General features: G+C 44.4%; 2 protein-coding genes across 2 annotated transcripts in view; both read right to left on the bottom strand.

Annotated features, from left to right (window-relative positions):
* LOC102772547 (zinc finger protein 883) overlaps nt 1-25,068 on the bottom strand; it is an 82,918-nt gene that overhangs the window by 22,444 nt on the left and 35,406 nt on the right. The gene's annotated exons all lie outside the window — the stretch shown is intronic.
* Nucleotides 11,894-15,125, bottom strand: LOC102772260 (zinc finger protein 501-like; the record flags this gene model as incomplete). Its single annotated transcript, XM_015571800.1, has 2 exons — nt 11,894-13,497; nt 14,999-15,125. Coding segments are annotated over 2 exons (1,443 nt in total), but the record flags the coding sequence as incomplete, so codon positions are not given.

The following is a 25,068-nucleotide window of genomic DNA, read 5'->3' as shown; positions in this document are numbered from 1 at the left end:
TTTTACTTCCGCACCGCGCCTCCTCTGAGTCTCGGTATGCTTTTCTCTTTCCTCTTAGTTGTAGAATTTCCCCTCAGGCAGCCTTCCTGTGGTTCTGGGTGATGTCCGTTCCGTCTTTTAGTTGTATTTTTGAAGTGGTTGTGCGAGGCAGCAATCTCCGGTGTTTACCTATGCCACCATCTCAAATTATCAAACATCTGTGAAGCTAGAGAAATTCCAAACTAGCTGTTAATTCTGATTTTAAGAAAGTATAATTGTTTTTGTACTTTTTTCTTTCAATGGGAATATAATATTTTAAAATTTCTAATATTAATACCTAATATTAAGATTATTAAAAATTGTGTTGATAAATAACAATTTGTATATGTTAATGATTTATAGTAAACCCTAAAAAGAGAGAGTGGGAAAAAATATAGATAATACTGGTAAGTCAAATGAAATAAAATGTCCTAATATAAATCCAAGTATATGTGGAGATTTAAAGGAATATAGGCTTCATCTCATAATTAGTGTAGAATAATACATTCATTAAATACACTGTGATAACTAGCCATTTGAGAACAAAGAAGATGGCTCATTACATTCTCTACACCAATACAAATTTCAGGTAGGTTAAATATTTACTTACATACAATAAAATCACAAAGTATTGGAAGAGATTGTTTTCCTTAATGCTAATGTAGTGGGGAAGGCTTAAGGCATAATGTGTCTCAAACATAAACCTCTATAATTCAAAGATCTTTTAAAAAGGCAACCAATAGGGAATCAATAAAAAAGCCAGAATCTGTTGATAGAAGAAATTTAAATGACTCATAAATAAAACCAAATTCACGAATAGACAAAAATATCCACATAAGTTAAGCTTTTACTTTTCATAGTGACACAAGTTAAAAGATTGAAACTGTTTATTTTGGGGCAGAGATGTACACAAATGGACATAGTAATTTAACATCGGTTGAGGTTATGTAATTCAATGTAATTTTTGGGAGACAATTTTGCATGGTGTTTTTTTTTATCTTTCTTTATTGGTTAAGGTATTACAAGTGTGTCCTCATCCCTCCCATTAACCCCCAACCTCCCCCCTACACACACTCATGCTTTCATCCCCCTGTTGTCCATGTCCATTGGTTTGGCTTATATGCACGCATAGAAGTCCTTTGGTTAATCTCTTCCCCTCACCCCCTTCCCTCTGGGGATTGATAGTCTGTTCGCTGTTTCTCTGTCTTTGGATCTGTCCCTGTTCATCAGTCTATGTTTTTCTCTCTATTCCACAAATGAGTGAGATCATGTGGTATTTATCTTTCTCTGACTGGCTTATTTCACTTAGCATAATGTTCTCCAGCTCCATCCATGCTGTTGCAATTGTCAAGAGTTCCTTCCTTTTTACAGCAGCGTAGTATTCCATTGTATAGCCGTATCCCCATAAGGGTTTAATCTCCAGCATTTACAGGGAACTCATACAACTTAACAAAAGGAAGATTCCGGCCCTCCGGTCCAGTTTAAGAACCCATTGTGGCCCTTGAGTCAAAAAGTTTGCCCACCCCTGGCATATGTTGTTGATTTTCTCATCCATCCAGTGTATGAACTGTACAACCATTACCCTGAGTTTTTTTTCTGTCATGTTGCATGCCTCCATTTTACTTATTTCCTTTCTTGATGATTCCTATTTTTCTTTCCTCTGGGGATTGTTTTGTTGTCCTCCCATTCGATCACCAGAAGGGCCAAACGCTGAGTTGCAGGGGCCTGGGCCATATGCAGGTGGAGCTTTGTGCCACCTGAGTGTCACTGAAGAGCTCCAACACCAAGACGTGTGGTTGCTGTGGGTTGGTGGGAGCCATGCTCACCCAGGAACAGAGTCACTGGTGATCAGTGCAGCCTCGTGCACGCACCTAGAATCAGGGACCCCACCCGTGCCATGCTGAAAAGAGACCCCACTGGCGTGTGCCAAAAATCATAATCCCCTGGCACGTGACAGGAGTCAGAGTCCCCCTGTGCCTGTGCTGAGAATCGGAGTCTCGGTTGCTTGATGTGGCCTCACGCCGAGAATCAGGGTCCCTGCGTGCGCATGCTCCAAGAATTGGAGTCACTGGCTCTTAGTGTGCATGCACTGGGAATCAGGGACAATGAAACAATCCCCAAAGGAAAGAAAAAGGTTTTTCTCCAGTTTTAACTCTGTGGTGCTCAGTGAGAGAAGAATTTTAATGAAAGGGCTTCTTACCATCAGCACACTCATAGGACCTTCTCCAATGTGAACTCTCCATTGTCCAGCTTCATCAGTGGCCAGTCCCAGGAGGTCTAGGAGCTCCAGAGGGTGGCCTTGTTGGACTGGCTGAGGTCCAACCCAGAGGGGCCAGACTGCCTTTACTAAGGAATTTGAGTGCCTGACCCCATCCTATGACCTGACCTGTCATGACATCTATGTCCTCCTGTCCTCCTCTACAGAAATTATTCCATCGGCCTTTCCTAAGAAGGAAAGGCCACTGTGGGCAGGACACAGCCGGAGGTCTCAGGTTTGAGCAGGACTTGGTCCAGTGTCCTTCCTTGTTGCATTTGAAGCATGGGCCCAGAGGAGGCTTTGCCCCTGACTTACCCTCGGTTGGAGGACCAGTACTTTGTTTGAGGTTCATGAGAGTGGTGGCTGGGAGCTGGAAGGCTTCCTTCTGGACCTTAGCCTTGGCCTGATCTCGCTTTTGTTTTTGGATTTGGGTCTCCTTGTCTCTATTATTAAAGACCTTAAAGGCCAGGTTAATGAGGTCTATTTGAGGGGTTTGTGTACCTGCATCTATTTTTCAAAGTTTATGGTGTGTGTTGGGGGCTGATTAGAATATAAAATGGGTGTTTAGAAGAAGGGCTCCCTCTGGGGAGATGGAGTCTAAGGTGGTAAATTTCTGTAGAGGAGGACAGGAGGACATAGATGTCATGACAGGTCAGGTCATAGGATGGGGTCAGGCACTCAAATTCCTTAGTAAAGGCAGTCGTGTCAGTGGAAAAGACCTGAGATGCCTTTCAATCTGTGTGAGGCATAGACATAGAGAATGGGACGTGGACAAACACTATGCCCTCAGTTCCTGCTACCTCCCTTAGGGTAGAATGGGCACTGGAATAGAAGAGGCTGTTGAGGAAGGCAGTCTTTGGGTGGTCTGAGAACAAGTTCTCAGGGTTTGGGCTCTCAGGGACTGGGGGAGAAGGTGGTTGCTGGTTAGGAGGGTTTGGGTTTTGGGAATCTACAGCAGGTGAGGGAGGGGAGGGGATGGAGGTCGGTGGTCTGCTGGGTCAAAAGTAGATTTAGGGGTGAAATGTTTTGTGTGAAGGCTAAAGATCTGATGGGTAGAGCAGGACTGAGGAGACTATTGGGACTGAAGGGTGAAAAAAGGTCTGGATGTAGGGAATCTCTGACCATTTTCCATTGAGGGCAGCAATTATCTAAATTGCTCAGTGTATTAAATTGAAAGAACTGTTTTCAGGCCATTGAGACTTATTATCTAGTTTATGTTGTGGCCAAACAGTATTACAAAAAGTGAGGAGATTGGGCATGCTCTCCCTGGTGAGTGTCCAGAGGAAGTGTGGCGTGGCCCACAAGAGAGGAAGGGTGAGTGACAGTCCACAAATCCAAAGGTGAGTGTTTAGGGCAGGCGTTCCTGCTGCTAAACAATTCACCATAAGCAATGAGAGGTGACCCTCTGGACTGGGTGTCCTCAATCCAGAAGGACCCAAAGCCAAATGGCTGAGGAATCTTCTGGCCTAGCGCTAGGACTTTTGAGACGAGAGATTTTCAAGAAGTCAATGAGAGAGGCCTGATCAAGGCCGGCAATCAAGTCACTCGAGTAGGATTCATAGATAAGCCCTGGATGAGCTGCTGATGCCTACTGCTCATCGAATAGCAAACTTGGGGTGACTGAAGCTGGGACGATGGCTCCCCATCCCCGCAGAACCCTCCCGGGTTTCCGGAACCAAATGTTAGGTCACCCAAGGAGGAATGCATGAGGCCAGAATGGTGAGGGATTACGAATTTATTCCATCATCCGCACACCAGGTGACTGAGCCCCAGATGGCTATAGCCTCCAGTGATGGGCATCAGTGGTTTTTAAAGGCTTTTTCTGGGGAGAATTTTGTCTGTGCAGGTCCAGATCCTGGGAAGTCCGGAGGGGAGAGATAATGGTCTTAGCAAGTGGATTGTGGTCTAGACAAGTGGAATGTCCATTGTGAAGTGGTCTAAAGGTCAGTTCCTAGGGGAGGGGCTATTGATTCAATAATTCAATCAAACTGAACAATAGGTACCTCCTAGGTGTTATCAGAGAAGGACAGATAGAGTGGCTAGTCTCAGTGCTTCCAAACTCATCTGTTAGAAGGGACAGGCTTCATCCCCACCACATTTCATTGGTCAAATCATATCAAAGGGCTACAGCCAACTTCATGGGGTCAGCAGAAGAACCTGACATACTTGATGGGCTCCATTAAGGCCACCACATGGTGCCACACTCTTCTGGGGGCTGTGCAGGGGACAAAAAGAGGAGTGGAGATTGGTAGGAAATGACAGTGGAAGTCAGTCATGATGGATCCCTTTCTCCTCATCCAGGTGGACATTGTCCCAGAGCTTCCCTAAACCATCACTGGCAAGATTCAAAGAAGTGAACTTCCAACAATGGAGTTTGGTCAGATGTGATTGGCAGCAAACTCAGAACCCACTTATGAGTATGACCCTGGGTAAATCCCTGGCTGCCTCAGTCCCCCCACTACGGTTGAAGTGAAGATCCACATGTTAAGTATGTTGATTGGGGAGGGTACAGGACTGCAAGCATTCCAGCATCCATATTCTTTTACATTGACATCAGTCACTACCTTGCCTCCAAGTACCTTTACCTTTTGCATTGCCCAGGTGAGTGCTCCTTCAGGCGGGGCTGATGGTTAACATGATGCCACGAACATCAATGGTGATCTTGTGGTTTCCATTCATATTGTGTATGAACCTGTGATAAATGTGGTCTCTCCATATATTTGCTCAGTGTCCTTGGACAGGGAACTGGGTGTAATTCTCCTTCCTGAGCAAGTGTTCCCAGGTGGCCATGCAAGCCCAGTAGATGACCAGAGCCAGGGGATCCTGGAATGATGCTCTGAGCAGCCCTAGGCACCTTCCTGTATTAGGTGTCAGCCTTGCTTTCACATGGCCAGGGGAGTTACCTGCTCTCCAGGGACCAGGAGTCCCATAGGACTCCCCCAGCCCTCTCCAGGGGTATCCAGTTCCTCATTCCTACATGGCATACTTCACCCTCAGCTTTCCTCTATATGCACCCATCCTCTCATTCCTTTCCAGGGATTCAGGATCTTCCAGTGCCTCCTTAAAGGCTTAGAGTTCTCCCTAAACAGCACCTCCACACTCCATACCTCCTTCCTGCCATCAGAGTCTTCCCAAACTCCCCACCTTTGCTCAAACTCGGGTTCTATGAACTGTTCCTTCTCTTCATCAATCCCTGGGGCTTAGATTATCCTCTGTTTTCTCTCACTAGATTGATAAATATCTACAACCTTCTTTAGTCACTAAACTTCACCAGACTAGCAATCCACAATAGGACCACGTGGTTCAGCACCCAGTGACCCATCATGCTTGACAAAAAAAGATTCAGCTTCTGCAGAGACAACTCCTCTCCCTCCCCAAGCAGGTCAGTGGCCAAACCACTTCATTACAGTGGACTAGGTTGGGCCTGCCTGAGTCACTAGTTTTCTTAGCGCACATGCAGACTCCCACGTCCTCCCTCCTGCAGCAGAGCTTGTTCCAGGTCCCACTAACTATGGCCCCAAAGAACAGAGTGGCCACCAGCCTGGACTGGGATTAGAGAGGGTCTCAGAGCCACACACATGGCCCAGCACCAACTCTCCCTGGCAACTGCTCTGGGCTTTTTCCTGCCCATACCCACCTGCCCAGCTGCCACTGCTGCTCCCAGCCTTGACATCTGAGAGGAATCTGGGCTCCTTAACCCCTTGAATCAAAAATAGCCCAGTGTCCACCTCTGGCTGGAAGGTGCAGTGACCAGAGGGGCAGGTACTGGTACAGAACTTTTCCGTAGGTTTTAGTCTCAGGGAGCATAGATGTCATCATCCCCTGTGGGTGATTGTCCAGTTCAGCCCTGGTTCCCCACCCTCCTCACTGACAGTACCAGCACTTCTACTGTTCTCTCCATCTTTGCATGCTCTGCCCTCATGAGAACCCTGGCTGGTAGTTCACCATGAACCCTCAGAGTGTACTGGTGTTTACATGTGTGTTAACTAACTGGGGGAATAAAACAAATACATTGATTTTAGAGGAAGAAAAAAAAATAGGGAGGGAGAGAGAAACATCAATTTGTTCTTCCACTATTTTTATGTATTACTAGAGGCCTGGTGCACGAAAACTTGTGCACTCAGGGAGTGGGTCCCTAAGCCTGGCCTGCGCCCTCTGGCAGACCAGGAGCCCTCGGGGGATGTCTGACTGATGGCTGAGGTCTGCTCCCCATGGGGAGCGGGCCTAAGCCACAGTCTGGCCTCCCTCTACTGGAGGCATACCTGCGCTGATCATTTTAGCCCTAGCTGCTTTGGCTCAGTGGATAGAGCATTAGTCGAAGGACAAAGGGTCGGGGGGTTGGGGAGGTTGATTCTAGTCAAGGGCATGCACCTCAGCTGCAGGCTCAATCTGGCTGCCTGTTAGAGTGCATGCAGGAGACAACCAATCAATGTATCTCATCACATCTATATTTGTCTCTCCTCCTCCCTTCCACTCTTTCTTTAAAAAAAAAATTAATGGAAAAATACCTTTAGGTGATGATTAACAACAAAATAAGTACATTTAAAATCAAATAAACTTTGAAAAAATGTTTAAAACATCACTTCTCATTATTTTACTGTTTTATTAAGAATGTTCTTGAACAAATTTGTCGCCACTGTATCAGTATGTTGGAAATTATCCAAATGTTGGAAATGATGGACTACTGAGATGTCTTATCACATCCAGGGGGTTCAAACTTCCTAAATGATGGCAATGAACAGGGATATGATCATTGCCATGATTTAGGAAGTTTGGGAAGTCATTGCCATCTTTTAAGAAGTTTGAACCCCCTGATGATGAGCATGTTTACACCAGGGATATTAAAAATATTACAAACCTAGACATCACTTAATGTATTATTGAATGTGTAGACTTAAAAAATAGTGCTGGAGAATGTAAACAATGTAGATTAAGTGTTTAAATATGCAGTACAAATTGGCTTAAATTGAACACAGGATAAAAATTGAGAAAAACAATGTTCCTTTCGGTATTCAAAACCTTGGTTCCATATGGCAAAGTCATGGAGTTGCCGCAACCTGCCCGGTGGATTTCAGCATGACCTGTAGGAGAACCGACGCACAATGAAGATACTACACAAGAAATACGAATTTTTAAGGCATGGGAGGCCAGGTGGAGCCTCTTGCAAGAAGAGGAACACACGAGTCTGAGTCCTGCCTCTTTTATTCAGTTTGGTTACACATCTGCCCTTTAGCAATGCATGCAGGCAGAGCAGATAGAATCAACAATGGTCAGTAAAGCTCAGTAAAGTTTAGTTATCAATGTAAAGATGATCAGGTCAGGAAATAGCCTTGAGCCATCGCAATCACAGCGGAGCACTCTATGCTGATTCAGCCCTGCTGAGATCAAGGTCCATCTGCCTTCCACTGTCTCTTTTGCACTTTCATGCTAATACAGCTATGCTGTGGTCTCTGGCATGGAGTCATTGAGGAGTGAATGAAATTGAAACACATCTTACATGCTGCACTGTCCTGCTACTCAGTAAAATAATAAATTCAATTTAAAAATTGGCAAAAGATTCTGAGAAGACATTTTAACAAAAGAGATAAAGACTGTAAATAAATGTATGAAAAAATGTTCACCATCAAAAATTCTTAGGTAAATAGAATTAAAACAAAAGCGAGTTAACACTATACTCATTTTCAAGGTACGCATTAAAAAGATTAACAATTACATGTGCTGGCAGGGTTACAAAAAAATGGATTTTTTTTTTAATACTGTGGGTTTGTGGGAAGGCAAAACCAATGACTATTTGGGTCACATCTTAAAGTGTAAAACATTCACCTACACAACAACAGTTTGATAAGTAAAACATATACAAATGTAGAGAAAACTGAACACAAATATTCATGCCAGATTTATGATACCACAAACCTGGAAATAACCACAGTCATAGACAAAGCAATAAATAAAGTCATTATCCAGAGAACACAATACCACTCACCAATAATAAATTAAATATTCATATAAGCATAAGTGTTGAATCTCAAAATAACGTGTAGCATGAAGAAAACCAGTATTTGTTAAAGAACATACCTTACAGTGCCTATAAAATTATGAAAAATATGAACTAATATATTGTAAAGGAAGGAAAATCAATGACTGCATCGAGGGTTGGGGAAAACAGAAAGATTATAAAAGTGTAGGAGGTAAAAGTAGGGTGTAACAAAAGTAGATTTAGATTTGTTGGTATGGAAAAAATACCATAATTAATAAATAATAATACAAGAATATACTCTGCCCTCACAGCGATGGCTCAGTTGACTGGGTGTTGTCCCATTCACTGGACCGTCGTTGCATTCATTCCAGGTCAGGGAACATGCCCATCTCCATCCCAATAGAGGGCAGGGAGGAGGCAAGAGAACTATGCATCTCTCTGTCTCCCTTTCCCTTCCCTCTCCCTAAAAAAATCAATAAAAGTAATTTATAAATATTTTTTTAAAAAAGAATAAGTTCTGTGTTTAGTGTACTCATAACTGTAAGTCAACTTTTGTCCCACTATATCGGTGACAGATGCTTATTTCACATGATGACAATTTCATAGTTTTTTTAAAAAATATATTTTATTGATTTTTTACAGAGAAGAAGGAAGAAGGATAGAGAGCTAGAAACATCAATGAGAGAGATCGACCAGCTGCCTCCTGCACGCTCCCCAGTGGGGATGTGCCCGCAACCAAGGTACATGCCCTTGACCGGAATCAAACCTGGGACCCTTGAGTCCACAGGCCAATGCTCTATCCACTGAGCCAAACCGGTTCGGCACAATTTCATAGTTTTATCCTTATGTCAAGGCTCACCAAATAGTACACATTAGAAAAGTACACTTTTTTTTAAAGTATATTTTATTGATTTTTTACAGAGAGGAAGGGAGCAGGATAGAGAGTCAGAAACATCGATCAGCTGCCTCCTGCACACCCCCTACTGGGGATGTGCCCGCAACCAAGGTACATGCCCTTGACCAGAATCGAACCTGGGACCCGTTAGTCCGCAGGTCGACGCTCCATCCACTGAGCCAAACCTGCCAGGGCAAAAAGTACACTTCCTTGTATGTCAATTCTCATTTGCTGGGAGGAACAGCCTTGCCTCAGTGTCAGCAAATACTGGCAAGCAGTGAAGACTATTACCATCAGAATCAACAGCAATTCTCACTGGTTACAAAAGACACATCCTGAGACTGATTACAGGATTATCCTTCCTCTAGGTTTGCTGTCTTGTCTGTTGAGCAAACCTTGAGGTGAACCTAGAGCTGCCAGGGGAATAAAAAAAACCCGTTAGATTATTTTTTTTGCCAATGACTTCAGCCCCAGGAAACAGTTATGGAGGTCCTGAGAGTGTTTGTACACAAAGATCACAAAAGCCACAGGTCCTGGATCATTTGTGGATAACATTCAGAAGAGGCACTTTTCATCTAATTTACTGCAGTCTATCCCACTCACTATGAATACAGTGTTTCTGTCCTGTGATTCCATCTAAACATCAGAGTTCTACAAACAAATGGCACCAGCCAATGAAACCTCAGACATCATGGCCCATGGCTCCTTTACAGTATATGCGGAGAATTTCTCCTAACCATTGCTGAGAATTATGTAAAACACTGTGAGCAAAGAGTATAATTCATATTGTTCACAGAAAAATAGCAAAGGTCTCCTCTTCACGAAGACCATTGACTTCACCAATAAAAGAGGCAACAGAATGCAAATTAGAACCACAGAGTCATGCAGTCTTTCTTTCAAGGCCTTGGTCAGCAATACAAAATAAGCCAATATTGGACAAAGGGTGGTTTTCTACCATCATGTTGTATCTTCCAAAGCACAGAAAGTTTGGGACCCCAACATAACTGTTTACTTCTCCATGCTGACAGATCACAACTTTCCTTTCATCATAGGGAGTACATAGAACCAACAAAATTAAAGGTATAAAAGAAAATCACCTTTATAAAAAGATCATGAATGAGAGCAAAGGACAGCAAGTTTGCAGGTTGGTGAATTGGAATCTGAAACAGTTCACCAGAGCATAATGTGAGAACCACAATGTCCCAGACAGAGGCAACACTTCTTAGCTAAGGACAAGTGCTCTGGATGAAACCTGGGTCAGGTCAGTTTCCCTAATTAGAGAGAAAGGAATGAAGATCTGCCAGGAGCTCAAAGTATTCATAATTTTTTCAAGCAAAACCCCTGAGCATGCAGAGGTTGTGATTGATACATACTCTTCAGGTGAGGCAGGTGTAAGATGGGAAACAGCTTCCACACAAATACTTGCATTTACCAGGTGTACCAGTTAATAATGCAGATATTTTTCAATAGGTGGAGTTACACATATGTTGATATACTAGTATATGCGATTTGATATGTATGCTATTTTGTTGTATTGACAACAAGCTTCAAAACTTCATGTCAAATTTTCTGAAGGTGTTAATATCCTATATATTTTTATGCTTAAAATGTCAAATTTCGTGTCAAAAAAAGCATTTGCAGGAAGTTTTAATTCATTACTTTATTTTGAAGAATAGTTCTGCTGGAAGTTATCACATACTTCTGGAAGCTATGGTAAACATGCTCCATCTCAAGGTACTTGTGAATGCTGGTTTAAATGCTTTAAAAGTGATGATTTCGATGACCTAGACCAGTGATGGCAAACCTTTTGAGCTTGGCGTGTCAGCATTTTGAAAAACCCTAACTTAACTCTGGCGCCGCGTCACATATAGAAATTTTTTGATATTTGTAACCATAGTAAAACAAAGATTTATATTTTTGATATTTATTTTATATATTTAAATGCCATTTAACAAAGAAAAATCAACCAAAAAAATGAGTTCACGTGTCACCTCTGACATTGTGTCATAGGTTCGCCATCACTGACCTAGACCCGTGGTTGGCAAACTGCGTCTCTCGAGCCACATGCGGCTCTTTGGCCCCTTTAAAGATTAAACTTTGCTCAGCAAACAATTTCATGTCACTTACAAGCAATGGGAAAGATTTTAAAGGAAGGAAAATGGGTGCCACATCAACTGAACGAAAGACAAATGGAAAACCGAAAAGTCATCAGCAAAATGTTGCTTCAATGGCACGAAAGTTTTTTTTCGCATCGAATTGTGACTGGTGATGAAAAGTGGATTTATTTTGAGAATCCCAAACACACAAAATCATGGGTTGATCCAGGTCTATCATCAACATCGACTGCAAGGCCAAATCGCTTCAGAAAGAAGACAATGCTCTGCGTTGGGTGGGGTCAGGAAGGTGTGGTGTATTATGAGCTTCTAAGACGAGGTGAAACGGTTAATACTGGTCGCTACCAACAACAAATAATCAATTTGAACCACGCTTTGATCGTGAAACGACCAGAATGTGGCAGAAGACGCGGCAAAGTAATTTTGCTTCATGATAACGCACTATCACACACTTTAAAACCAGTTAAAGACACATTGAAAGATCTTGCCTGAGAAGTATTAACCCACCCGCCGTATTCACCAGCCCTTGCTTCTTCAGATTAGCATTTGTTCCAATAGATGACACATGCACTTTCTGAGCAGCACTTCAAAATGTACAAAGAAGTGAAAAATTGGGTCTCTGAATGGTTTGCCTCAAAACAAGAAAAGTTCTATTGGGACGGTAACCACAAATGACCTGAAAGATGGGGGAAATGTGTAGCTAGCAATAAACATTACTATGAATAAATCAGGTTGTAGGCCTGAGCAGATTAGCAAATGCAGTGAAGCTCTTTAAAGCCTCACTTGTACATGAAACTTATGAGGAATCTAGCAGAGTCTATGGTCCAATAAAAGGGGTTTATATTGAGTTAAATGGGTCTAAAAGATTCTCCTTTTGTGTTTTTATTCTGAGTGAGAAAGATAAAACGTTGCCTTCACATTTAAAGCTTTTCTCCAGTGTGAACTCTCAGGTGTCGAACGAGGGCAGATTTGTAGCAAAAAGATTTCCCACATTCAATACACTCATGAGGCCTATCTCCAGTGTGAACTCTGTGGTGTTTAAGGAGGTTAGAGCTATTACTGAAGTACTTTCCACAATCACTACACTCATATGGCTTTTCTCCAGTGTGAACTCTCTGATGCTCTGTAAGAGCAGAGTTTTGTCTGAATGACTTCCCACAATCATTACACTCATATGGCTTTTCTCCTGTGTGAACTCTCTTGTGATAACGAAAATGACTATTGGACCTAAAAGACTTCCCACATTCACTACACTCATAAGGTTTTTCACCAGTGTGAACTGTCTGGTGTTCAGTGAGGGTAGACCTATGACTGAAGGACTTCCCACAATCAGTACACTCATATGGCTTTTCTCCAGTGTGAACTCTCTTGTGTTGAATGAGGTGAGAGGTTTGACTGAAGGACTTCCCACAATCCCTACATTGATACGGCTTTTCTCCAGTGTGAACTCTCTTGTGTTTAAGGAGGAGACTATTGCACCTAAACAATTTCCCACATTCACTACACTCGACAGATTTTTGTCTAGTGTGAACTTTGTCTTGTTTAGTGAGAGAAGACTTTTGATGGAAGGGCTTCCCACAATCAATACACTCATAAGACTTTTCTCTAGTGTGAACTCTCCAGGGTCTATTGAGGTTAACAGTACATCTAAAAACTTTCCCACATTTGTTACTCTCATAGTTCACTTCTCCAGAGCACACACTGTAACACTGAACAACTTTCTGCTTGTGGCTGGCAGCTTTTTCATGTTCACTCCATTCATGATGACTTTTCCCCTTGAGAAATGTCTGTGAAATCTCAGTTCCACTGTGTGGCTCCTCAGTGTTAAGAGGGGTCTGGTGCTGGAGAAACCTTGAGAGAGCTTGGAAGTTAAACCCAACCTCTCTATTGGTTGAAGGCAACCCTGATAAGTAGAAGTTTAATCTGGTCATAAACGAGGCCCTGTTCATAGCTTCTTGCCAGGGCTTCTCTCCACTAGAATCCCACTGTTGCTGGTGAGGGTTTGCACTGAAACAGAAATCTCTCCCACATGTGTCACTACAAGAGGCTTTCTGCTCAAAGTATGTTGCTTGTGACTCAGTCAGGTGCAGAATATCTTTTAACATTGAGACACACTGCTTACAGAGATGGGTCCTCTGGGTTGCTGGTGCTGTCTTAGAAGCCCTGACCTGTGATTCTCCTTGTATAGATACCCTGTGGTCAGGACAGGACTCATCTTCTGTTTTACGCCAACAACCTGAAAATAGAAAAATGGTGAGGAAATGAATGTTGACTGGTGACAAGAGGAAGTCCCGCCAAAACTGGTTTGGCTCAGTGGATAGAGCGTCGGCTTGCGGACTGATGGGTCCCAGGTTCGATTCCGGTCAAGGGCATGTACCTGGGTTGCGGGCACATCCCCACTGGGGGGCGTGCAGGAGGCAGCTGGTCGATGTTTCTCTCTCATCGGTGTTTCTAACTCTGTATCTCTCTCCCTTACTCTCTGTAAAAAATCAATAAAATATATATTTTTAAAAAAAGAGGAAGTCCCATTGCAAAAGTGTGTTCCACATAGTACCTTGGCTTCATGCAACTGGCTGAAAGTAAAATATTTGCAGGAAGGATTTAAAAGATGTTGCTATGAAGTTCTGGCTACTGAAGGTCAAAAACAAGGGTGACCTCAAACAAAATATAATACAAGCATGACAAGCACCACATAGAACAGCAGAGAGATCATCTGCTCATTCTTCTGCTAACAGCATTCAGCAGAGCTTGTCTGCTTGTGACTTGGGTAAGCAGTGCAGAAAATTGGTTACATCTTAGTCCAATTAAAATTCAATAAATGAATAGCTGGTATTCGAGGTCTACTTAAGCATGCATGTGCACCTCATAACACATCAGCAGGTCTATGTTGGAGAACACTGCAGAGAAAACCTTGCAGGAGGACAAATGATGCAAAAAGGCCACAAGGGTGAAGGCAGCCAAAAGCCAGGAAGTCACAGATAAAATAATGATTCAGCAAAGTGTCCAGTATGGAAAAGAAAAAGTAGAAATGGCACTTGCACCTAAACACTGTTGGACATGTGCAGGTTCTCAGTATGATCTAAACACCGCACTTAAGTCATGCTTCTCCCAGTTGCAACTCCATAGGGCCAAGCCTCCTCTAAGATCATCCTGCATGTTCACCTTGTGAAATACACAATGGTTCTCCCTGAACCTTCTCTGTACAAGTACGCAAAAACCTAAATATTTCAAGTATAAGTGAAGGACAGCAGAGGTAAGTAGCTAGCACTGGCCCAGAGCAACTCAGCATGCAATAGTATTCAGGGAAGAGAATATTACAAACAACGAAAGGAGGGTCTAACAAGAACTGCACATGTTTCATGTAAGTAAATCCCATAACATGGCACAGGCTTTCATAAAGAAGCTTTAACTCGAGAAAGGGCACAGAAGTGGAAGCCATGGATTTGGACACAGTCACCTTCCTAGGAAGAGGAAGTTAACGTGGGTCCCATTAAGCTGTATGCAAGACTTAAAACTTCCACACACTCCCTACACTTTCCGAGGCAATGGATGTTAGGGATGTTTGGTGAGTCTATTGCTCAGGGCTCTCCATACAGCTCAGCACTGGCAGCAACAGCACATTTGACAGGACAGAGGGAGAAATTAGCAGAACCCATCATCTGGCTCTGAGAGCTACATCTGCAGAATAAAGGGAGAGAGAACAACTCAGGACACTAATATAGATGTGAAGGTCTTACCTACAGATGATACAAGTGCAAAAACTTCCAGCATCACATCACAGTACTCAAGTCTCTGAGCCTCATCAAGGAGCCCCCATTCCGCCTGAGAGAAGGCAATGGCCAGGTCCTCAAAGTTGGAGACAATTCATTCCATCATCAGATTCTCTCCTAGGATTTTACATTTGTCACACTCCCCACACTCCACATTCATCTGCTCCCTCTTCATCAGAGAAGATACCAGGCCATCGTCCGATCAAAGTTACTCTCTGCTTATATTCCTATTGTGTTTTCCCAGAACACTAAAGGCCAATGAGCAGATAAAAGATACCTGAACTCTAGGCCTCACATGTAGACCACACTGCCTGTTGTCAGTAAGTGGTTGTCATGAACATAGGGAGGGAGAGATGTGGGCCATAAAGAGAGTGTGAGTTATTTTTTTTTCTTAAAGTACCCCCCAATGTCTTGTGTCCATTAGTTATTCTCATATGCATGCATATAAGTCCTTCGGTTGATCTCCTACCCGCCCCCAACCCTCCCCAGGGGTTCCCACTGTAGTTTGACATTCCACTCAATGTTGCTCTGCCTCTGTATCCATTTTTGTTCATCAGTCTATAATGGTCCTTATTATCCACAAATGAGTGAGTTCATGTGGAATTTTTCTCAGCTTCCCAGGGGCCGTCCCAGCCTCACAAGGGCCATCTCAGCCTCACAGGGGCCGCCTCAACCTCACAGGGGCCGTTTCAACCTCACCAGGGCTGTCTCAGCCTCACGGGGGCCGTCTCTGCCCCATGGGGGCCATCCCAGCAACAAGTCTGGCACCCTGTCCTTTGTTGGGTGGCTCCCCACTGAACAAAATCTCCAGGTGTTCCTGGTGGCTGAATATCTAGTATGCTTGCTTGGATTTTGTTTTCTACCAAGTGCACAGACTGCCTGTCTGCCGTCTCCCAGCGTCCCATGTGAGACTGGATCTGGTGGACCTGCTTGTGCATTTGCTGGTACAGGTTCCACGTCAGGAGTTGAAATCTGCATTCTGCTGGGCTGGGCTGCAAAAGCACCGGTGGTTCTCTTTGTGCCACTAGCACAGCTTGGGTGGGGATGTAAATTGAGTAGGGCAGGGTCCCCAGGAATCACCAGGGCGGAGCAAGGGGCAATGGCATCTCTGCGACTCCTCGCCTCTCTGCTACTCAGTGTCTCGTGTACACGAGTGCCGGCGTGCAGCTCCGTGAGACAGCCACTCTCGCTCTCCGGCCCATTGCAAGGCCGTCCCTCCTCTCCCTGTAGGGGTCTGGGACCTCAGAATTCTGCCCCAAACCAGCTCAGTGGACTCGAGAGCCTGCAACCCCTTCCGACGGAAAAAAACCGCGCATCCAGTTGCAGTCCGCCTGGCGCGCAACTCCGTGCCTCCGTTCTTGGAGCCTCTGCACAACCTACTCAGTCTCAATGCTCTTCTTTCTTTCCTTCCAGTTGTAGAGCTTCCACTGGGCCAGCTTTCCCATGGTTCTGAATGATAACTGTTTGTTTTATAGTTGGTAGTCTCGATGTTGTTGTGGGAGGCAGCACGCACAGGTCTGTACCTTACGCCGACATCTTGGTTCTCCCAAGAGTGTGAGTTATTTGACACTGGTCTTGTCAGACAATAACCTTCTGGTCTCCCAGATTCTCCTTCTCAAACTGTGAAAAAAACGGCATCACACCTTGTCCTACTGACTATTATCCCAAGGTGCAGAGGCCATCACTTTGCACTCCTGATGAACATAATTCTTGGAAGCACATGTCTCCCACACAGCTTCATTCAAAGATAACACAAATGTGCTGTGATGATCATAATAATCAGCTTCTTTTCAAAAATTCTAATTCACTGCCTCTGTAATATATTTCTCTCTTACCCTCTTTCTTCCCCAGGCCAGTGGAAATTTTCAAGACCAAGTCACACTATGCACACTATTGTATTCCTACTGATCATTGTATCAGCCCTCAACAACAGACAGGTGTACACAACTCTGACACCTAAGCTCTGGACTTGGCATGTAGCACCACAACACACCCTCTTTTCAGGAATTAACCTAAAATTTCCCAAAGCATATCATCTGGTCGCCAAAAAAAATGGACCTTTTTACAACACTTCTCTCACACAGCTTCAAAGGTAACAGATTTGCCATGGTGAGGACAAGTTGTTTCCTAATCACCTTTTCCAAAATTATAGTTCACCACCTCCATAATCTATTTTTCTCTTATCTTCTCCCTTACCATGCCAGTGGAGATTTTCAAATCTGGGTAACACTAATTTATGCTATCTCGTTCCTATTGATCAGTCGGTCATCCCTCAACAAAAAAAGGCATTGTGTAGAAAAAGGCATCTAAGCTCTGGACCTGGCATGTAGTACCACAACACCTCTCTTTTCAGGCAAATTACCCTAAAATTCACCTTACTGTATGATCCAGACACCACCAGAAATGAACTCACCTTTCATTTGCTCTTATGTCAATGGCAGGACCCAATGGCCATGAATTCACACTCTCCAAGTGCACATAACTCTCTACTACACCTCTCTCACATCTGCACTCCCAAAGCCCCAGCCCCCATAGCCATCTCCGTGGCCTCTTACTATTACAGAGAGGAAGGGAGAGGGATAGAGAATTAGAAACATCGATCAGCTGCTTCCTGCACACCCATAGGGATGTGCCCGCAACCAAGGTACATGCCCTTGACCGGAATCGAACCCGGGACCCTTCAGTCCGCAGGCTGACGCTCTATCCACTGAGCCAAACTGGCTAGGGCTGTCCAGACTTTCTTTACTCTACAAGCTAGAGGCAGGCGGGAAACAGTAAACTTAGTCCTTTGCTTCTGGCAATAACAACCCAAAGTCCACTGAGGGAAAATGCAGAGGCTGCATCCCCGCTCAGAGCTGAGCCAACCTTAATTTGCCCCAAGATAGATGAAGGGTCTGGTCATACTTTAACCCAGATCCCCTTCTTACCCTGAGACATAGGACAAATTAAAAATAATTTAGTAAAATTCTCAGAAGACCATGACAAATATATTGAGGTCTCCCAAAATCTCATTCAAGCATTTGACCTCCCATATAGAGGCATCATGCTCATACTAAACCTGACCCTCTCAGCAGCTGAAAAGCAAGGTCCTGAAACTGAGAGGTGGAAAAGAGAACACTGCCAGTTCTGTATTATTGAAGGCCTCAGATGTACTAAAACAAAGCTTGTTAATTACTCTAAATTAACCACGGCTAATCAAGGGGCTAACGAAAACCTTTTTGGAAGGCTCAGTGAGGCTTTGGTTAAGCACACCAACATTACCCCAGATTCAGAATTGGGACAACTAATTTTAAAGGACAAATTTATCACTCAGGTTATCCTAGACATCAGGAGGTTACAAGAATTGGCTATTAGTCCCAAGAGCACTTTAAAGAATCTCCTGCAAGGTGCCACTTCTGTGTTCCATAATAGAGACCGGAAGGGGGAAAAAGGTGTCACAACACAGCAAAGGAGAAGCCAGGCCAAAACCAAGGCTCTTTGTGCCATGCTTCGGGGGTAGGAGCCCCAGTCAGAGCCCGGAGGTGAATGGTCAGTTCTGGCCATCTGCTACGACTGTAGACAGGTTGGACTTATACACTGGAGCTGCCCCAAGGAGTATGGTAGACCCCTGAAGCCCTGCCTTTCCTATCAAGGAAATCACTGGAAGTTGGACTGTCTCAGGAGATAGAGGTCCCTTGGAGCAGGGCTAGTGACCCAGCTGGCCCAACAGGACTGACGGGGCCCAGGGCTCCCAACCTGGCTCCTCAGACTGCCACCTCCACCCAGGGGCTCCGGGTTAGCCTGATAGTGGGAGGCAAGGAAATTAACTTCCGATGCTTCAGCCACCATCTCTGTACTCCTCCCAAACCCTGGTAAATCATCCTCAGAGGCTGGAGCCATTACAGGCATGTCTGGGAAGTCAATAAAGATATATTTTTCTCAGCCATTGTAAGTTGTTCCTTTCACATGCCTTCCTGACCCTGCAGAAAGCCTCATATCCACATCAGAGACTATCTTCTCAACCCTGGGGCTCAAGAAGGACTCAATAGTCTAACAGGCCATCTATTTCAGAAGCCCAAGGTTTATTGAAACGTTGTTATACTGAAGAATAGTAACCGCCATCTCGTGTAAAAACTACTGTTTGAAATTTAAACCCTGCTATTTTGGATTCTGTAACTACTTGCTTGCTTAAATAACAGGGAAAATAAGACTACTCCCATTCCAGAGAGGCCAGAAACTATGTCCCAGACAGAGTTGTCAGTGCTGGCACCAAGCCAGACCTTGAGATATGATCTCACGGCCCCTTCCCAGCACACAGGACTTCTTTCACAGAAGGTCCGTAAGTCTCATTCCAAATTTGGAAGGCAAAGAGCTGGACAAAGTATAAATAGGAAAGACTTCCTCCATGTGGGGCCCAGAATTTGACAGAGATATTCTGCTCTCAGGCCGCTAGCCTGAGACTCCAAATTAATTTGACTTATTAAGGCGTCTCATGTTGGCTCGCTGATTTACAATATAACAATACTCCTTACAATACCCCCATCTTAGGGGTACAAGAGCCTAACAGAGGAGGAGGACTAGTTCAGGACTTATAACTAGTAAATAGGGCAGTGATTCCTATGCATTCAATTGTCCCTAATCCTTATGCTTCACATGCGTAGATTCCGGAGGACACAAAGTGGTTTATAGTACTAGATCTCAAAGATGCCTTCTTCTATATACCCCTGCCTCCTAACTCACAATCCCTTTTGGCCTTTGAAGATCCCAATAATCAAAGCAGTCAGCTAACATGGACAGTGCTGGCCCAGGATTTTGGGGAATAGCCCTCATTTATTTGGGCAGGCCTTTGAACAGCTCAAAAAGTCCTTTCATAGGCACCAGCTTTAAGTCTCCCAACAGGTCAGCAGCATCGACTCCTAGATTGATCTGTTTCGAGTAAGCCTTGAATGTGAATACAAGAGAAGGATGAAGCTGCATTACCATCAACTGAATCACCGAATTCCTATTTGTGTGAGCCTCTAGAGCAGCGGTCGCCAACCGGTGGTCTGTGGACCACCGGCGGTCCGTGATGTCCGAAAGGTTGGTGACGACTGCTATACAGTACCTGGAGCTTCTCTTTTGAAGGGGTCCTGAAGAGTTAATGAGTGCCAGTTAAGTAACACACTCTGGTATTTCTAGATATAGTGGGGCCTTGACTTACGAGTGTCCCGACTAACAAGTTTTTTGAGATACCAGCTGTCTCTCGACCAATTTTTTGCATTGAGTTGATAGAGTAATTTGAGTTAACGAGCTCCTTAACGAGCTCGGTCTCGGAACCTTGTAAGTCAAGGCCCCACTGTAATCAGTGTTTTTATCTTTTTAATAATTCTTATTTTGTCTTTTCATAAGTATCACCTGAACCCTCGGCTGGTACTTGGAGAAGACCTTCTCTGCCCTTGCTGGGACCCAGAAACACCATAAGATGCTCCTACTTAGAGCCCTTTTTCTGTATCTCTGGTGTAGCAACTTTCTCACCCAGACTGGCTCCCCAAATCCCTAACTCCTGAATATATTATAAGCAGCCCAATCCAGGGTCAGATAATCTCAAATTGGACATATATCCCCCACATTCCTTTTGAAAGGGCGAGGGCTATGCCCTCCATCTTACCCCGAATCCTTCATTTTTGGGCAGAGCCATGTGCTCAGCAAAGATCTCCTTTCCGGAAGGAGCCCAAGCCTCTGCTAGCCACACCTAGGATTTATTTAATCGATGATAATCAAGAGAAGTGCGTGCCATAGATACGACCACATCCTGTGTAATGAGGCACGGACTTGCACCTGGCCAATTGGCAGGGCCCACAGTCCTCTCTCCTCCCCTTACTATAAAACCCCTCTTCCCACAGGGCTGGGTCTCTCTGCCACTTGCTGCTGCATCAGTAAGGAGGGTAGGGGAGCCAAGCCCTGGTTTGAATAAAAGACTCTTTGCTTTTGCATCGGACATGGCTGGCTCCCTGGTGTGGTCTCTTGGGGATCCTGAAATCTGGGCATAACACCTTTCAGAGTAAAATGTGTTAAATCTTAGTCTATAGGACACCTTATGCTACCACTACCACGAACAAGATCAGAACCACTTCTCAAGCCTCTACAGATTTTTATTCACAGAGAAGCCCTTGATTGATCAGGGCAAAGTCTGTGCCATGAATATCACTTCTTGCTCAAGCAGCTTAGCTAAAAGGAAGGCCTCATAGCCTCTTGCCCCAGAAGTCTGGGCACCAATTGAAGATATAATGCCATCCCCACTGGCTAGCTCCCCTTCTTAGACCTTGGTTTATACTGTGTTTTTTTTTTATATTATTATTATTACTCATCTTTAACCTTTGCCTGTTTATGTTTCATATCCTCCCATTTAGAAGCTCTAAAGCTATGAATGGTCCTCCACATGAACTGCAAATGGAGGCCACTACATCCATCTTCTGATGGGACCCTGATCTCTGCCCCCAAACTACGACCCCTTTGCCAGCCGGAATCAGCCACAGACTGGAGTTTCCTGTCTCCTACGGCATTTGGGATTTCCTAGTCAGAGGGGAGACTGAAATAGATATTTTAGGGTTGAAATAGGAAGGTTTAGGGAATTTTTAGAATTGGGGGTCCATGGGAAAAAAACACAGGGCTACAGACTGGGAGAAGTTACATTACCATAAGACAAGGGAGAAACAACAGTTACTTTTACATAAGATAAGGGAACTGGGAGAGTAACAAAAGGTCTTTAAAAAATAAAGGAGGAAGAAAGCCCAGAGGGAATACGACAATAGGGGGGCCTCACATGTCCCAAGTGAGATTTGACCTTTGAGCTCAGGAGTTACTATAGTAACCAATTCAAAAGGGAATACTGACCAATCAGAGGGGATATCAGGACACAGGGACTTGAAGCTTTTATAAACCATGGAAACAAGAACTCGGTGGGACTCTCCCCCTCGCCACGTAGGAGTCTATGCTGTGAGATTCTTTCCCCTTCCCCATGTAGGAATCTGTCCTTGTTCTTCAATAAATTTCCACCTTTGCTATACCATCTTCCATCCATGGATTCATTCTTTGACTCCGGTGGATAAAGAATCTGGGGGAACCATCCTGCCCAGTGGAACACTATGTATTCCAGTCCAAAAATCTCGTATCACCTAGGTTGCAGGTTCAGATTCGACCCCCTGCCCTGATTGGGGAGTATATGGGAGGCAATCAATGTTTCTCTCTCTCTCTCTCTCTCTCTCTCTCTCTCTCTCCCTCCCTCTTTTCCTTCCTCCCTTTCTTCTTCACTTCCACTCTCTAAAATCAATGGAAAAAATATCCTCGGGTCAGGATTAAAGAAAAAAGAATGCCCTAATAGAAATTATTAGAAATTCTTTTTTTAATTTTTTTGTTTTATTAATTTGAGGGAGAAAGTGGAAGGGAGAGAAAGAGAGAAACATTGATTTGTTGTTCCACTTATTTATGCTTTCATTTGTTGATTTGGGTTCTGACAGGGAATCAAACCAGAAACGTTGGCACATTGGATGACACTAACCAACTGAGCTACTTGCCAGAATAGAAATTATTTTTTTAAAATTTAAATTTAACAATAGGAATATGATACATCATAACCTATGGGGAATGCAGCAAAAGCAGTATTTAGAAATCAACATATGACCCTTAACTCATTAAAAAAAAAATCCAACACTTCAACTCAAGGTTTCAAAGTGACACAAACACCTGACAGTCTGCCACCTGCACCACTAAGCAGACACAAAAGTCAAAGGTCAAAGCCTCCACCTTCTGACAGCTGCTGGGTAGCTCCCTGAGCTGCTGAGGTGGAGGCAGAGGTCCTAACATGGCAATGAGACAGACACTTCTCTGCAAAGGAGGCAGAATTTGCCATCAGAACCCTGATCCAAGGAAGCAAATGACAGGGGTGAGAAGGCACCACGGCTCTATTTGGTTTGGCTCAGTGGGCAGAGCGTTGGCTGGCATACTGAAGGGTCCTGGGTTCGATTCACATGTCTCCATTGCAGGCTCCTCCCCGGCCCAGGGCCTGGTAGGGTCTCGTGCAGGAGGCAACCAATCTATGTGTCTCTCACATCAATGTTCTCTTTGTCTTTCCCTCTCTCTAAAAATCAATGGGAAAATAGCCTTGGATGAGGATTTAAAAAAAAAATGAATGAATCCTGATCAGGGTAACACCAGGCTTACAGAGGTCTGTGGGAGTGTTTCCATGTAAATGTACATGTAAAAAAGGCCTATGGAGTAGTGTCTCTCTTCTCCCCAACCTTCTCAGGTTCTGATGACAGCTTTGTTTGCTCTCTGATGCCTTCAAGGATTCCAAACAATTAAAAAACAAAAACAAAACAAAAAAAAACCCAAAAATGTTTTTGTTGAATTCAGAGAGAGGAAGGGAGAGAGAGATAGAAACATCAATGATGGAGAGAATTATGGATCGGGTGCCTCCTGCAGGCCCCCTATTGGGGATTGAGCCCATAACCCAGGCATGTGCCCTTGACCGGAATCGAACCCAGACCCTTCAGTCCACAGGCCAAGGCTCAATCCAGTGAACTAAACCCATCAGCACTGGATTCATTCTTTTTTAAGGGTGGATTACTGCATCAGCAAAGTTCATCTCCCCCCCAACCCCCGCCCCCGCAACGATATAACCCTAATTTACAATTCATACAGCTGTCACACAATAAGAGGTACTTTTCTTTGACATGAACAAGAATGTTTTAATCATGTGAATGAAGCAGATTCCCTGTATTCTAGCCACATGAAGCAATTCTGCATTTTTATACAAAGTGAGATATTTTTGCCAAGAGGAAGGAAGAATTTACCATCATAACCCTGATCCATGGAAGCAAATGACAGGGGTGAGAAGGCTACATGGCCATAGCTGGTTTGGTTCAGTGGATACAATTTCAGCCTGCTGACCAAAGGATCCTGGGTTCAATTCTGGCCAAGGGAACATACCTCGGTTGCAGGATCCTCCCAGGCCCGGGCCCTGTGCAGGAGGCAACCAATGTGTCTCTCTCACATCCATTTTTCTCTCTCTCTCTCTTGCTTTCTCTTCCATTCTCTCTAAAAATCCTTGGAAAAATATCCTCGGGTAAGGATTAAAAAAGAGAGGTATTTCGCACCAGGCAGAGCCCTCTTCCAGAACTGCTGTGCATTCTGGGTGAAGTTGTCTGATGGCTACTCATGCATTAATAACAAGTAGCACTTTGATAAACAAATAAGATAAACTACAACAGGGAGAAACCAAGATGGTAGCATAGGTAAACACTGGAGATTGCTACCTCGAACAACCACTTCAAAAATACAACTAAAAGACAGAATGGACATCACCCAGAACCACAGGAAGGCTGCCTGAGGGGAAATTCTACAACTAGAAGGAAAGAGAAAAGCATACCAAGACTCAGAGGAGGCATGGTGCAGAAGTGAAATACGAAGGTGCGGAGGTGCATGTGGAGCGGGCTGGCAGCTGAGGGCGCGGTTGTCGTTTTCAATCGGGAGGGAGTCACAGGATCTGAGCTCCAGTTCTAGGCGAGTCTCTAGGGACCCAGACTCATACAGGAGAAGCAGGACAGTCTGGCAGTGGTCGGAACTTGAGGGCAGCTTTCCCTCCGAGCGGCTTGCAGTGATTACCGGGACATTGAGAGCAAAGCCTCTGAGAGCAGCCATAACTGCTAGCCCCGCCCTGTTGATCCTGTGGGACCCACCCCGCCCAAGCCCTGCAGGGAAGGCTTTTGCTGGATAGCCTCAGGCAAAGGATAGATAGGCACCTCCCTAGAGATCCAGGAGCCAGGAAACCCAGAGGTCAGAGTGGGACCATCCAGCTTTCAGCTCGTGGAACCATAAAAGACACAGGGGGCAGCCTCAGTGAGCACCAAAGCCCAAAGTCTAGCCCCAGAGGGGTGTCTCCAGCACAGAAGTTCTCCCACTGCAGACACAGCTGATTCTCACAGCCAATTGGCTTGGAGGTCAATTCCTCCCAGTAATACCAACTACAATCAAGGCTTAACTACAACAAGACCATGCAAACAGCCCACAAGGGGGGGTTT

The sequence above is a fragment of the Myotis davidii genome, unplaced genomic scaffold (genome assembly GCF_000327345.1).
Source record: "Myotis davidii unplaced genomic scaffold, ASM32734v1 scaffold729, whole genome shotgun sequence".
NCBI classification, from domain to species: Eukaryota; Metazoa; Chordata; class Mammalia; order Chiroptera; family Vespertilionidae; genus Myotis; species Myotis davidii.
Note: the sequence above shows the minus strand (reverse complement) of the source record. Positions and strands in the feature narration are given on the sequence as shown.